Source organism: Chiloscyllium plagiosum, chromosome 14 (genome assembly GCF_004010195.1).
Source record: "Chiloscyllium plagiosum isolate BGI_BamShark_2017 chromosome 14, ASM401019v2, whole genome shotgun sequence".
In the NCBI taxonomy this organism is placed as follows: Eukaryota; Metazoa; Chordata; class Chondrichthyes; order Orectolobiformes; family Hemiscylliidae; genus Chiloscyllium; species Chiloscyllium plagiosum.
This window is the reverse complement of record NC_057723.1, coordinates 34,584,390-34,600,897: the sequence shown is the minus strand read 5'-3', so window position 1 is coordinate 34,600,897 and position 16,508 is coordinate 34,584,390. Positions and strand designations below refer to the sequence as shown.

General features: G+C 38.7%; 1 protein-coding gene across 1 annotated transcript in view; it reads right to left on the bottom strand.

Moving 5' to 3' along the window:
• Positions 1-251: 251 nt before the first annotated feature.
• Positions 252-16,508, bottom strand: part of LOC122556620 (mothers against decapentaplegic homolog 5) — a 69,922-nt gene continuing 53,665 nt past the window's right edge. The window contains exons 3-7 of the mRNA XM_043703526.1: positions 15,304-15,555; positions 9,832-9,960; positions 5,827-6,048; positions 1,869-2,125; positions 252-844 (exon numbers count right to left, since the gene is read on the bottom strand). Coding sequence (XP_043559461.1) covers positions 701-844; positions 1,869-2,125; positions 5,827-6,048; positions 9,832-9,960; positions 15,304-15,555 — 1,004 coding nt within the window. The 3' untranslated portion in view covers positions 252-700. The remainder of the gene's footprint in view (positions 845-1,868; positions 2,126-5,826; positions 6,049-9,831; positions 9,961-15,303; positions 15,556-16,508) is intronic.

Here is a 16,508-nt window from a genome sequence, read left to right as displayed (position 1 = left end):
TGAAGAAACTCGTGAGTATATAATACAAAACTTAAGACTTGTTCCAATACTTAATGCAATTTACATCTATAAGATGACAAATACAATGAATAGCTCAATGTTTCAAAATCAATACTCAGAACAGGTTTCTGAGATAATGGATGTGTTAATAATGTTAAAAGTATTCTGAGCTGATAAATTTCTTGATCAGAAACTGCACTGGCTAATTTACCTGGAATTGTAAAATCTGTGGTAAGAACAGTATTAAAAAGAAAACTGTGCTGAGATGCCGATGTAACTTTGAAAAGTACATCTCATTAGCATCACCATACTAAAACTTAAGATTCTAGTTTTACTGCCCATAATTAGCCACCTATAAATGTTCATAACAGCTCATTCAATACACATGAACTTCACACTAAAGCAAAATGCTGGAAGCAATCAGATCAGATTGAAAGTATCACAAAGATTCTAAAGACATCCATCAATAGTTTTGTTATATTAGCAGCTACATATAAGCAGATGACAAAAACTATAAATACTACTCAATATATAATTAGTGAGTATGGTAAAGCAACCAATGATTGGTCAGAAAATTTGAAAGATTGCCATTTGAAGTATGTTTTTAAATTTTCTTTGTCCAGTAGATCTTTCACAGTGTCCAGTTTAAATAAAGTTCCCCCCTCTGGTGTTTTCCAGAGCCTTAAATTATATTTTGCTATTAAGATACAGAAGAGATAGGATTATGAGGAGAGCCCATCTGGGTAAGAACTTTGTCTAGCCACTGAAGTGGACCATGAAGATGAATTTCTATCCAACATGGTGTACTAGTTACATCCTGCCGGTGGTATTCTGCACCCCAACCCTGTGGAAATAGGAACAAAATCATGAAATAATCATTTAGACTGTCTAAAAAAAATCATTCATACCACAAGGCAGAAGCTAACAATGAACATTAAGCTCAAAAATTATTAATGTGCAACTTTTCAAAACATCTTCATCTTGCAGTTTCAGAACAGGAAGAATGAAACATGGAAAGAAGCAGAGCATGCTTTCTGACATGCCTCATTATTTTTCTGTAGCATATAAGGTGAGCTTTCATGGATGGAGTAAAGAATAGAATTTCATCTGTTTACACACCCTGTCAGATGCACAGGAAAGCTGGCTCAACCAAGAAAGCAAACACACTTTAAGATTATCATTACTCATCACAATCATCACATTATATCATGTCAAATTATGGTAGGAATTCTTAAAATCCTAACTTCAACTGGGTGGTAACTGTCAAACATATTTCACACTGGACAGTTTAAATGAAGTGTTAGAGCACCGGCACGTAGGCTACGTAATGCTAACTGGAAAGAATCCAGTCATAACAACAGGTTTACATCTCTAACTATTAAGGACCTCTAAGCTATTGCTAAATTGTGAATGAATTCATTTTTAGCCTTGCACAATCCTAAAGCATAATACTCTACTGAATATGCTTCTCTTTCAAAGAAGACATTCTGCATTCTGTATTTCACAACTTGCCCCTGACCAATTTGTCTAAAATATGGTGTACATTTGCTCCTAATCTGGTTCATAGAAGGTACCAAAAAAACAAAACTTTCCTTGTCATGACTAGTGCTCATAATTATCTTCCTGTGAAGATTTGTGTCTCTCTGCAGGATTACACTAACTGCCCAGTTAATTTCAGGACTACATTCTATAAGGAGCTGCACCCAAAAGCAACAGCAATATGCTTTTGCACAACTTTCCCAAACAGTAGATGTTTCTCCTCAGCATGATACAATGGATTTTTCAAACTTTTTAAACCCCATATAAGCAGCTCACTTAAAATTAAAAGTTTTCTTAATTCATAGCTTAACGTCTCAACCTCTTCTCACCTTAACAAAGCTCATACGAATGGTACACATCTTGGTAAGTTCATAGACTGCTTCAAAGCCATGATTTACAGACTGAGCAAGAAGCTGGGCAAATTCTTGGTTGTTGAATATCTTTAGGCTGCAACCACTGGGTATCTTACAGACAGTGGTTGGGTGAAAACCATGGTGATAGTTGCAATTTCGACTTTGGACAAAAATGCTGCTGTCACTAAGGCATTCGGCATAGACTTCACCTCCCACATAGTATAGGTGGACACCTACAAAAATCGTAAAGAGAATAAAATCAAATTGACACTGGACTCACTGATTAGCAACTTGCTTGTCATCCTTTTATAAAACATTCAATATGCTTAATGAAACTAAACAAACTGTTTTGAGTTGTTGCAATGCACATAACATTGAAGGAGAATCTTAGCATATTTTTCAAGCTGTTTTCACAAAGTGGAACCAGCTTCAACTACTTAGGTCATTACTGCCTTGCAAGCAAGCAACTTAGAGCAAAGCACTTATCCACTTAGCTATCTTCAAATATTTTTGGACCAAAAAGAAAAATATACATACACAATAAATCAGGAATGTTGGCCCCTATTTCAAGAGATTGGAGTATTACAGTAGGGAAGTCTGACTGCAATTGCATAAGGTACTGGTGAGACCACAACTGGAGCACTAGTAGTTTTGGTTCCCTTATTTAATAGATACTATTTCATTGGAGGCAGTTCAAAGAAGGTTCACTAGAATGATCCCTGGTATGGAGGGACTGCCTTACGAGCAAAGATTAAACAGGTTGGGACTCTAACTTACTGAAGTTTAGAAAAATGAGTGGGGATCTCACTGAGCATACAGATTCTTTTGGGGCTTAACAGGGTAAATGCCGAGAGGATGTTTTATCTCATGGGAGAGCCTAAGACCATAGGGCACAGTCTTAAAATTGTGGGGAGCTAATTTAAGAATGAGATGAGGAAGAATTTATTCTCAGAGGGTTGTGAATCTTTGGAACTCCTTGCCACAAACAGATGTCGGGGCAGAGGAGGGGGTGTGGTGCTTTTCATAAGGGTAAGCATTACTCCTGTACTTAGGGAGAATATTCCTGAGAATAGATCCAGGGAATTTATTTGGGTTGAACTGAGAAATAAGAAAGGGATTATCACCTTGTTGAGATTGTATTATAGGCCTCCTAATAGTCAGCGAGAAATTGAGAAACAAATTTGTAAGGAAATTGCAGTTATCTCTAAGAATAATAGGGTAGTTAGGGTAGGGGATTTTAACTTTCCAAACATTACTGGGACTGTCATAGTGTTAAGGGTTTAGATGGAGAGGAATTTATTAAAAGTATACAAGAACATTTTCTTATTCAGTATGTAGATGCACCTACTCTTGGGAAATAAGGCAGAGCAGGTGACTGAGGCGTCAGTGGGGGAGCACTTTGGGGCCTGCAGCCACAATTATATTAGTTTAAAATAGTGACAGAAAAGGATAGACCAGATCTAAACATTTCAGTGCTAAATTGGAGGAAGGCTTATTTTGACGGTATTAGACAAGAACTTTCAAAAGTCGACTGGGGGCAGCTGTTCGCAGGTAAAGGGACGGCTGGAAAATAGGAAGCCTTCAGAAATGACATAACGAGACTCCAGAGACAGTATATTCCTGTCAAGGTGAAAGGCAAGTCTGGTAGGTGTAGAGAATGCTGGATGACTAGAGAAATTGAGATTTTAGTTAAGAAAAAGAAGGAAGCATATGTCAGGTAGAGATAGGAGAGATTGAGTCAACCCTTAGAAGCTTATAAAGGCAGTAGGAGTACACTTACGAGGGAAATCAGGAGGGCAAAAAGGGGACATGAGATAGCTTTGACAAATAGGGCTAAGGAAAATCCAAAGGGATTTTATAAATACATTAAGGACAAAAGGGCAACTAGGGAGAGAATAGGGCCTCGCGAAGATCAGCAAGGTGGTCAATATGTGGAACCACAGGAGATGGGGCAGATACGAAATGAGTATTTTGAATCAGAGTTCACTGTGGAGAAGGACAGGGAAGATATGGAATGTGGAAAAATAGATGGTGACATCTTGAAAAATGCCCATATTACAGAGGTGTTGCTGGATGTCTTGAAACGCATAAAAGTGGATAAATCCCCAGGATCTGATCAGGTGTACCCTAGAACTCTGTGGGAAGCGAGGCAAGAGATTGTTGGGCCCCTTGTTGAGATATTTGCATCATTGACGGTCACAGGTAAGGTGCCAGAAGACTGGAAGTTGGCTAGCGTGATGCCACTATTTAAGAAAGGTGGGAAGGAAAAGCCAGGGAACGAAACAGCCTGACATCGGTGGTGGGCAAGTTGTTGGAGGGAATCCTGAGGGACAGAATTTATAAGTATTTGGAAAGGCAAAGATTGATTAGGGCCAGTCGGCATGGCTTTGTGCAAGGGAAATCATGTCTCATGAACTTGACTGAGTTTTTTGAAGAAATCGAAGAGGATTGATGAGGGCAGAGCAGTAGACGTGACTTCAGGAAGGCATTCGACAAGGTTCCTCAAGATATCATGGAATACAGGGAGAACTAGCTCGAAGGTAGAAGACAGAGGATGGAGGGTTGCTTTTCAGACTAGAGTCCTGTAACCAATGGTGTGCCACAAAGATTTATGCTGAGTTCGCCACTTTTCATCATTTATACAAATGGTTTGGATGTGAACTCAGGACATGTAGTTACTAAGTTTGTAGATGACACCAAAATTGGAGGTGTAGTGGACAGTGAAGGAGGTGACCTCAGACCACAATGGGATCTAGGTCAGATGGGTAAATGGACTAAGTAGTGGCAGATGGGGTTTAATTTAGATAAATGCAAGGGGCTGCATTTTGGAAAAGCAGATCTTAGCAGGACGTATATACTTAATGGTAAGGTCCTAGGGAGTGTTGCTGAGCAATGAGACCTTGGAGTGCAGATGCAGAGCTCCTTGAAAGTAGAGTCGCAGGTAGGTAGGATAGTGAAGGCGGCGCTTGATACACTTTCCTTTATTGGTCAGAGCACTGTGTATTGGAGTATTGGAGCCGTGTTGCGGCTGTACAGGACATTGGTTAGGCAACTTTTGGAATACTGCATGCAATTCTGGGCTCCTTCCTATCGGAAAGATGTTGTGAAACATGAAAGGGTTCAGAAAAGATTTACAAGGATGTTGCCAGGGTTGGAGGATTTGAGGTATAGGGTGATGCTGCATAGGCTGGGGCTGTTTTGCCTGGAACATCGGAGGCTGAGAGGTGACCTTACAGCGGTTTATAAAATCATGAGGGGCATGGATGGAATAAATAGACAAGATTTTTTCCCTGGGGTGGGAGAGTCCAGAACAAGAGGACATAGGTTTAGGGTGAGAGGGAAAAGATATAAAAGAGACCTAAGGGGCAACTTTTTCACACAGAAGGTGAAGCATGTATGGAATGAGCTGCCAGAGGAAGTGGTGGAGGCTAGTACAGTTACAGCATTTAAAAGGCATCTGGATGGGTATATGAATAGGAAAAGTTTAGTAGGATATGGGCCGGGTGCTGACAAATGGGACTAGATTAGGTTAGAATATCTGGTTGGCATGGACGAATTAGACTGATGGGTCGGTTTCCGTGCTGTATATCTCTATGGTTCTACGACTCTATATCTTACGGTCTTATAAAATCACTGGTTGACTTGACGTACTCACGTAAACAAAGGATATGTCATAGAGATGTACAGCACAAAAACAGACACTTCAGTCCAACTTGCCCATGCCGACCAGATATCCTAACTCAATCTAGTCCCACCCCACCTGCCAGCACCCAGCCTGTATCTCTCCAAACTCTTCCTATTTATACGCCCATCCAGATACCTTTTAAAAGGGCTTTTAAATCTAATTCAACAAAAAGAAATAATTCTGCTTAATGATAATAAATTATTCCAGTAATATTTTGACATTGGTAGTTTATTTACAAATTAAACGTACCTTTACCAATGTGCCGCCTTGTGTTCTCAATAGTAGAGTTGCGATTTACATTGGAAAGAAGACCAAGGCAGAAACGATTTTTGTTGTTAGATGGATCAGTGAAGCCATCCACTAAAACACTGGTGGAGGAGGCATGGAAAGCTTCTCCAACTCTATTGTTTAGCTCATAATACACAATGGAACACCAGTGCTTAGGCTCCTCATAAGCAACAGGTTGAACATCTGAAACAAAGCATGTTACAGCAGATTAATTTACTATATTTTGTATCACAAGGTATTATCCTCTTTCACGTTTCTCTAAAAGTATCTCCATGCCAGCTTGCATTTGAACTACCTGTATATAGAAAAACAGAATTTTAAACTTAAGATTTTCATTACTAAAAATAAAAAATACATTATAGTTCTAAAGCACTTTCTGGTGTATATTTTTAAAACATTTATTTTCAGAAAAGTAAAAAAGACTGTCTTAAACAGCTAAAGTTGAACAACTGCTGTTGCTCAAAATTCTCAAATTCATTACTTATAGTTTACAAAAGAATGCAAACCTCAAACTACTTTGTTAATTATCTTTATGCATTGTACAGAGCCTGCCTATCGTCTTTACCAGATATTCTGGTTGCGCCTATCTAACAACATCTACTCCAAGAAATAAAGTAACACTCCATCTATCACTTTGTTTTGGTTTTGCAGATGAAGTTTTCATTCAAGTGTTTACAAATATTAAGTATAGCAAAACAACTGCATAGAAGTTAAGAAAAAAAACCCCACAAAACTCAAGTTAGAAAGTGAGAATATCTACCTGCTTCTTCAACAAACTATTCTAATATTGTTGGGGTGTTCCTTTGGGACGTCTGAACATTACAGAATAGTCATTCAAAGACAGGTTGTTTTCACGTGAACTTGAAAACGCACATGACATTTAAGGTTTAGAACTGAAAGACAGCACCTTAATTTCTTTCCAAAATATCCAATTTCCCATGTCAGATGCACCGAAAACTTTGGAAATGAGTATGCTTTACAAAAGGCAGTCAAAGCGAGAAAGTAATGACATATATGAGGTGGCCCAAAATTCTGCTGCTTTCTTTTGCATCAATAGCAACTGTCGACATTGGAATTGAGGCAAATCTGCCATGAACTTCTAATTCTATTAGCTACAAAATTACTCAAAATTAGACATGGTCTGTGGGAATACCTCTGGTTTATGGAGAAGAGCTAAAGGTTATAGTTTATACGCATAAGTTGAAGGTGAAGAATCAATAGGCAATAGAATGTATTGAAAATATTCATTCGACAACAATATTATTTAATTTTTAGTTGATTGTGGACATGATTTTCATACACAATTTAACAGGATCATTCCAGCCTTTTCTTGAAGTCAAAAAGGCACAACAGCAATCTTAATCTGAAGAATAGCTATCAGTGAAATCAGCAACATACAAACGAAGTCGCATACGGTTCAATAGAAATTTAAACTGGACTGGACTGGACTAGCCATATAAAAACCATGGCTTCAAGGGCCATGGGAGTTGAGCAGCAGGTAACTAATCTCTTGACTCTGCAAAGACTATCCACTTCTATAAGGCACAAAACAGGAATGTGATGGAATACTTCCAACTTGCCTGGATGAGTGCAGTTTCAACAACACTCAAGATATTTCACTCCCATCAGGACCAAGCAATGCACTTGATGGGGCATCACATCCAAAATCAACTGGGATCTTTTAATAATCGGAAATTTTGAAAGACTACAACAAAATATTCACCATCACTGCAGCCATTTCAATTAAGATCCAAGCATGCAATAACATCCAGGGGATTTATCAGCCTATAACTTCAATAGTTTTTCTCATACTTTTTCCTTCACAATCTTGATTAAGTTCCTTATCCATCCTTCTTGATTTTCAAACATTTTTGGGACCGTGCGCGCATCTTCCATAGTGAAGAGTGATACAAAAATCACTGTTCAAGGCTTCAGTCATTTCTTTGTTTTACATCAACAGCTCCTCAGACTCACCCGCTAACGGAAGAATGCTCACTTCATCTAGTCTTTTCCTTTTTCTAAACTCATAAATTAGTCAATAAGAGCCCTGATATTTATAGCTAGCTTTTCTCATTCTCTAATTTCTCTGTCTTATCTAGCCATTCTTTCTTGGTTTCTAGAATTCATCCAATCTTCTGACTTGCTACAAAAGTACACAATTTTGAACATGTTTAGAGAGGAAATCCCTGCCTCGCAGCTGAAGGTACAGTCACCAATATTGGAGCAATTAAAATCAGGTCAGAATTTTACAGGCAAATGCAATATTAACATTATTGAAATGTTGGGCATTTAGTGAGAAGCTTTAATGAGAGACAAGAACTGAAGGAAATCAGTATTATTAGGGAAATTGATGGAACTGAAAGTCATAAATTCCCAGGGTCTGCTAATCTACAATCCAGAGTACTTAAGGAAGTGGCCATAGACTTGCTGAATGCAATAGTGATCACTTTCCAAGATTTTATAGATTCTGGAACAGTTCCTACAGATTGGAAGGTAATGTAATCCCTCTATTTAAAAAGGGAGGCAGAGTGAAAACTGGAATTGCAGTCCAGTCAACATGACATCAGTAGTGGGGAAAATGTTAAGAGTTCATTATAAAAGATCTAACAGAGCAGTTAGAAAACAGCAGCAGAATTAGAGAAGAGTTGGCACAGATTTATGAAAGGGAAGCATGCTTGGCAAATCCAGTCAAATTCTTAGAGGATAGCACTCGTAGAATTAATGAGGGAGAAGTCAGTGGATGTGGTTTATTTCGACTTTCAGAAGGCTTTTGATAAAGTTTCACTTAGTAGATAAAGTGCATGGGATTGGAGTAATGTATTGCGATGGATAGAAAAAGAAAGATAAGGAATAACAGGTATTTTAATGAATAGCAGTGACCAGTGGGTCAATGCTAGGACCCCAGTTATTCATCAAGTATATTGATGAATGAATAAGGGAAATAATTGAGCATATAACATTTTAATATTTTTAAAGGGCTTTGACAGGGTAGATACTGGAGAGTCTAGAACTAGGGGTCACAGTTTGCCATTTTTAATTTCTGGATCGTGGAATAAAAGATACATCTTTAAACAGTTGCAATTTCAAAAAAAAATTACCAGAATCCCATTGTGCATTCTATCTACAAAGTTGCCTTATGAAGCAATGGGATATAATGCTAGACACCTCGTCTCTGGATATTTGCCCAGTGACAGACCTTTAATTCATTTTTCAGCTAGGACATATTATGCTAAGAATTCACAAATATGTAAAGTAACAACTTCTTGACTGATCTCAGTAGGAGTACCCACAGATGTGTGTTCAGACAATACAGCAAAAACATCCAGCCCATGAAAGCAGAAGTGCCTAAAGCTTTCTTTCCCACTTCTGCATGGAAAAATAAAAGAAAATTCTGAGCAGCTCTGTCTCTCTGCAAATGACCTTAAAAGAAAAACAGGGAAAGAACATCTTCAGAAACACTGAAAGGCTGAATCACCAATCAGTGAATGTCGGATTAAGAATGTGTGCCCACAACCTCATGCCCTCAAAGAGTCAAAAGGAATTGGAAGGGCACTGAAGGAAAACAAGACACTCAATTTGGGCTGGTGTCACAACTGATGTCTTGTTTTAATTCTTAGTCTCTGTTTGTATGTGTACTATAATTTTTAAAAGGGGTATAGTTTAAGTTGTAGAATTAAAGTCAGCAAGTCATGTTACATTTTTGCCAGGTAAAGTGGTTTGATTTTTTTTTTTTTACAGATAGTGAGTTTCTTGTTAAATGATAAAAACTTGGTGTGCACGTTTTGCAATATGAATTGGACAGATCATACTGAGCAATTCAGCGATTTAAATCAAATTTTCACATTTACAATATTTTCAGGAACAGTCAGGTTTCATTTCTAGTGAACTACCCAAGAGAATTTTGATATAGACGATAGTTTAGAAGCATTAATTGAGGCTGGCTATTTGTTAGTTCTACAACCTTACCTCGAGTGGATATAATGGGCAGATTGGGTATGCTGGAGGTCATCATGACATTTCCAGTATCCATTGGTTGTGTACTGTCTTGATTCATCTGCTCTTCTGGTGGCATGTAAGCAGGTGGAGGTGTATCAGCTGGAGGGAAGAAAGCATTCACAATTTAGCAGCATACTGAGGGTCAAAATAAGCTCAAGAACCACCAAGTCAGCATCACCAACAGCTCATAAAACATACTAATATATCAAGTCACACATATTGTGACACTCCAGGTGATATTATTATGGCCACAAATGAGAGACAAAGAGAAGTCATGGAATTATTCCTATTCATTTTATGAATTTCGCTTTTGAGTGCTAGAGTATGAATTAAAGCAGGAGAGAGTGAGGATTGGAGAGTAGAGACAGGAAGACTGCTAAGTGCTTTAGAGAACATCTCCAGGACACATGCACGAAGCAACCCCACCACCCCACGGCCGAACACTTCAACTCCCCCTCCCACTCCCCCAAGGACATGCAGGTCATGGGCCTCCTCCATTGCCAAACTGTTAGCACCCGCCGCCTGGAGGAAGAACGCCTAATCTTCTGCTTTAGGACCCTCCAACCACATGGGATCAATGTGGATTTCACCAGTTTCCTCATTTCCTCTCCCCCCATCTTATCCCAGATTCAACCATCCAATTGGTATCACCCTCTTCACCTGTCCATCTTCCTTCCCACCTATCCGCTCCACCCTCCTCTCCGACCTATCACCATCACACCCCACCTTCATCCACTCTCAGCTACCTTACCCCTAAGCCCCAACCTCCTCAGCCCACAAGCCTCATTCTTGATGAAGGGCTCATGCCCGAAACCTCTATTCTCCTGCTCCTCGAGTGCAGTCTGACCGGCTGTGCTTTTCCAGCACCACACTCTCAACCATGAATTAAAGCAGTTATATGTCACAAATGGTTAGGGTCACATTACAGCTACTCAAACATATGTAACAAAAATTACTAAGCAATTTTTAAAAAAATTCTTACTTTGCAAACAGCACCAATACTGGAGTTCAAAGGTCCTAAACAAACATTTAACCGTTAAAGCATATTACAACAGGTACATCTTCAAAAGTTGCTCCAATGAAACAATTACATCAGATTTTGCTGCTCTCCCTGGAATACAGGCTGTGAACACTGATAAGTACATGTCGAATGATGCACCAAGTTGATTGACAGCAATGCTGCTAAATAGGTATGATGTGGAGGTGCCAATGTTGGACTGGGGTGGACAGAGTTGAAAATCACAACACCAGGTTATAGTCCAACAGGTTTATTTGGGAGTCTGGGTACACAATCCTTTATCCGAAATTCCGAAATCCAATAAGCTCCAAAATTGTTTGATGGAGTGTGGAGCGTCATTTTCACATGCAAACAGGTGACCAACTCCACACCCACTCGAACCACGTTTCTCAGATGTGACGTGGCAGCGTGACCCAGTGCTGACAGGTATCAATTGTGTCTCAGTGCTCGTACTATTATACAGTCTGCTGTTAGATAATTTTTTTTACTTCACTGTGAAAATGTCATTTATTCCAAAATCCGAAAAACAACTGGCCCCAAAGATTTCGGAAAAAGGATTGTGTACCCATACTAGCTTTCAGAGCGCTGCTCCTTCATCAGGTATCTGTGCTACAAATTCTGTGTCTTCTGATCCTGCTCCACAGACACCTGAAGGAGTAGCACCTTGATAGCTAGTACTTCCAAATAAACCTGCTGGGCCATAACCTGGTGTTGTGAGATTTTTAATGTTAAATAAAGATGCAATTCCCTCCAACCAAAACATAAATTGTAAAACGTCACGTTTAACAGGTGAACAATTGCAATTCTTCATTTTCACCACAACATTCTAATGAACATACATGTAGATATCATTAACTTTCTCAAAAATAGATTTCCAAATAGAAAGGCATATCAAAAGATACAGTTACATATTAACGTATGCTTAGTTAGAGGAAGCAATGTTATAGGATCAGGAGTAGGCCTTTCAGCCCACTCCTCAATTTGTTAAGATATCAATTTGATTATGGTCTCAACTCTACTTCCCTGCCTGCCCTCCATAACATTAGATTCCCATGTCTGTTAGGCATAACCCACCCTCCTGTATAGATCCTGTTTGTTGAGAATCAATCCTAAAACCTCAGAAATGTAAAGCCCTATTTTCTAAACAAATTTCCAGCAATGTCTTTCTTTGCTTAGATGTCCTATTTCTATATCTACTATGAGGTACTACTGGGAATAACCCTGAAATCTGACTTCAGGGTCTTGCTTTTTATTCTCTTTAACTTCCTAAACTCTGTTTTCAGGACCATATCACTTTTTCTACCTTTATCATTGGTACCAATGTGGATGTCAACACCCAAAACAATGTCCTGCAGCCACTTAATAGCATCCTTGATCCTGAATCCAGGAGATAACATACCATTCTGCACTATCTACATCTCCTTTTTAACATTATTCCATCAATGGTAGCTGTGCTAACAGTAGTCTAGGATTTATGCTTTGGAATTTTGTCCCTATTTCATAGTCTCCTTACATGATATATCTCCTCTGAGTCACTCTTCAAAATCTATCAAGGATTTCGTCACACAGCCATCATCTTCTCAAATGCACTTTTGGAGCACTTTAGACAGTTTTATTACGCTAAAGGTGTTATTTAAATGCAAGTTGGGAAAGATTAATAGAAAACTATTAGGGATTTCAAATCCGAATGATTAAAGACTCCAGATTCAATCTTGGAACTCTTTACATTATTTGCATCTACCTTCATACTGGTGAACCAGGAAGTAATTTCAATTGTGCTCTGCAAATAATCTATTCCAAACAATCTAAATACTAGCATTTAGAGATACTGCAAAATTCCAAGATCAATTATTCTACCCGATAATCAGTCAATATAGGATCTCTAATATTCAAGGAACGAAGGACTGCAGTGTTTGGAAGAGAGCTCCAAAATATAGAGAAGCGATCATTCCCAACTTCTTTCAGTTTCACGATTCCACAATCGATGGGGAAATTCTCTAGGGTTTATTTGTATGCTGCTGTTCATGCAAATACTTTCAACTTTGAATACTCTGCATTGCTGTATGCGTTGGTTTGGTGATTGACAGTTCAAAACTAAAGAGAGTCTTGTTGACAAATATTATTTGGTGAATGAAAGAAAGAATTGTAAAATGCAGTCTTTTTGAAAAACATACATTTTTTGTGCATTACTAGCACAAGATGTGGCCCAAATCACAAACTAAACTTGATCATTGTGGTTATACACCATTAAAATGGAGGAGGGCAATGCAGACTTAAAGTTCCCTGATTTTTAACAGAGTACAAATCTCACACAAATTTTCTTAATTCTCCAAACATTACACATCCTTTGCATACCTTAGTTAAGCTTGGTTTAACTGGTTCTGCAATCCATGGGATTTTGAATGCACAAAGCAATATCAACGTATAAAAGTAAAAGAAAAAACATCTTGCCAGAAGTGCTCAGCAAATAACTCTGCTTAGCCTTCTTTATGGCACTACTGGCTGGGCCAACATTTATTGCCCATCCCTAACTGTCCAGAGAGAATTTAAGAGTTAATCATTTTGCTGTAGATCTAGGGTCACATGTAGGGCAGACTGGATAGGAATGGCATATTCCTTCCCTCAAGGATATAGTGAACCAGATTTGTTTCCTTGACAATCGACAATAGTTACATGGTCATTATTAAACACTTATTTCCAGATTATCAAGTTCAAATTATAATATCTGCCATTGTGGGATTCAAAACCAGATCTCCAGACCATTACCTGGTCTCTGAATTAATATTCTAGTGATAAAACCACTAGGCTATCATCCACAGTTTAGCAAAGGTACTGGCATTGATTGGATTGCGTGTGAACTTGCTCAGATGCATTCTTTTTACAAATGGAATAACTTCAACTTGATCAATCATCATCCTAACAGCCTACTTTCTATCATCGGATAGTCAGAGACTAGTGTTACGTACGGTACTTAAAACAGACGAGAAAACAGATTTCCAGAAGCAAAGTGCAAGTAACTGTCCCTAATTTAAAAGGTGGCATTCAACAGTATGGTAATAGGAACCAGAGTAAAATTAGTGTTGGTGCATATCAGGGAAAGCCTCTCCAGGGCTGCAGTCATTCCTAGCACAAACCAAGATAATTGTGATAGCTGTGAAATATCTCTCAGGTGCTTACTGTACTTGTTCCTGAGGGCAACATTCCTGACTCAAATGTTCAGCTGTTCGATAAAATGGTCTTTTCTCAAACATGAACACAAACAGACTGATTGAGTGCTGAGTATTCAGCTCCATTCATAATTGCCCAGAAAATGAAGCAGTTACATGCCCAGTTGATACCCAGACAACACTAAGCTTGGACTGACATCCATGAGGAAATTATGGCCTTCAGCAGGAGAAAGCTAACCAATTACCCAATATTCAATGCCATTACAACCTCAAGTCCCCATCAACAACACTTGGGGGCAATACTGACGACAAACACTGACACAACCACGGTAAATACCTTGGCAATTTGCATAAGTCAAAAGCTGGGCATTCTGCAGTAAATGGGGCATTTTGCAATTCATCCAATTCTCTTCACCAATTAATAGTTAAATTGTTGCAGTACCTACAAAATTGCTCTGCATCATTTTTTGGTACTGTACCACAATATAAATTTTACTCTTAAAAAAATATTATCTGGTAAGAATAGTGATGTTTTAAACCAAAGCATGGAAACCTGAAATGAAAAAAAACAGGAAGTAGGCCAACAAAACAAATCATAAAAATGCAGTCTAAGAAAAAAAACTGACAGATCAGCAAAGTTAATTTGCAAACTGGCAAAATTGTATTAAAAAGATTGTTTTGATTGAACACTGTAAAAACATGTCATTGGGAATGCAGAACATATGCTCTTAGTTGAGAAAAATTAATGTTGTTGCAAGTTGGAGCTTTACAGGATGCATCACAACCTCTCAGACATTACATCAATTTACATGCATGCTAAAACTTGCATTTGTATCGTATCATTAAACACGAAAAGCATCCCAAATTCCTTCAGGTGATGTAAAAATGCACTTTCCCTAAAACCAAACTAAGCTATTAATTCCTACGGTGCCTGAAGATGAGAAACATCCCTCAAAATAGTTCCTACCTTATACAAAAGCATGCAACTCGACAGAAATGCTATGCACCGCTCCATTTATGAAAAGCTTATTTGATACTGCTTAAAAATTTAAAATAACCTGATATAAGTTAACATAGTACCTATCACTCCATTTACTTTTGATCCTTTCAATAAATAAATGTGCAACTTTGATTCTACATTAAAATGTGTCTACGTTGAAATAAGTTTTACTGTGAAGAAACAAACAATACTTCATATTAACATCAAGGATTTTTGATATTAACATTTCTAAAACAGAAATTAAAAAAGGTCCTTACCTGGCAGCTGGAAAGGACTGCTTGGTCCAGAACTGGCTGGTGAACTAGGGTAGGTGCTGCTTGCAGGAGATGGAGGGTACGGGCTATTTGGTGAAATAGGAAATGGATTACTATTTGGTTGTTGGAAGGAATCTGGAAATGTGGCATTGTGCGGCATATGCGGCTCATTATGACTCAAATTCCTGAACTGGACCAGGAGACTATGCTGTGGGTTGAATTCACTGTGTCTTGGAACCAAAACTGGAGGCAGAACTGGAATGAAAAGGTAAACATGTCAAATATTAAGTGCTCTACAGGATAAATTTCAATGCTGCCTGAAAATACCCTCATCTGATTATTTTGTTGGTTTAAATGAAAAATGTATTAAGACTTTCATAAATGCAAAATATACAGGCATTTGATTTTCTGTATAATTTTCAACGTGATACATAAAAAATTAGGAGCATTTAAATCAAAATAAATTTGGTGGAGAACAAGTTATGGTACAGATGCAAATTCAATGTGCGCATCAGCATAAACAATTGCTCACTTCTTGTGTTATAGCACTTCTTTTCTGCATTTCTTCACTACTTTTTCTCATAAATAACATAAGACATAGGAGCGGAAGTAAGGCCATTCGGCCCATCGAGTCCACTCCACCATTAAATCATGGCTGATGGGCATTTCAACTCCACTTACCTGCATTCTCCCCGTAGCCCTTAATTCCTTGCGACATTAAGAATTTATCAATTTCTGCCTTGAAGACATTTAGCGTCCCAGCCTCCACTGCACTCTGTGGCAATGAATTCCACAGGCACATCACTCTCTGGCTGAAGAAATGTCTCTGCATTTCTGTTCTGAATTTACCCCCTCTAATTCTAAGGCTGTGTCCACGGGTCCTAGTCTCCTCGCCTAACGGAAACAATTTCCTAGCGTCCACCCTTTCCAAGCCATGTATTATCTTGTAAGTTCCTATTAGATCGCCCCTTAGCTGAAAATGTGTTGCTGGAAAAGCGCAGCAGGTCAGGCAGCATCCAAGGAACAGGAGAATCGACGTTTCGGGCATAAGCCCTTCTTCAGGAATGAGGAAAGTGTGTCCAGCAGGCGAAGATAAAAGGTAGGGAGGAGGGACTTGGGGGAGGGGCGTTGGAATTGCGATAGGTGGAGGGAGGTCAAGGTGAGGGTGATAGGCCGGAGTGGGGTGGGGGCGGACAGGTCAGGAAGAA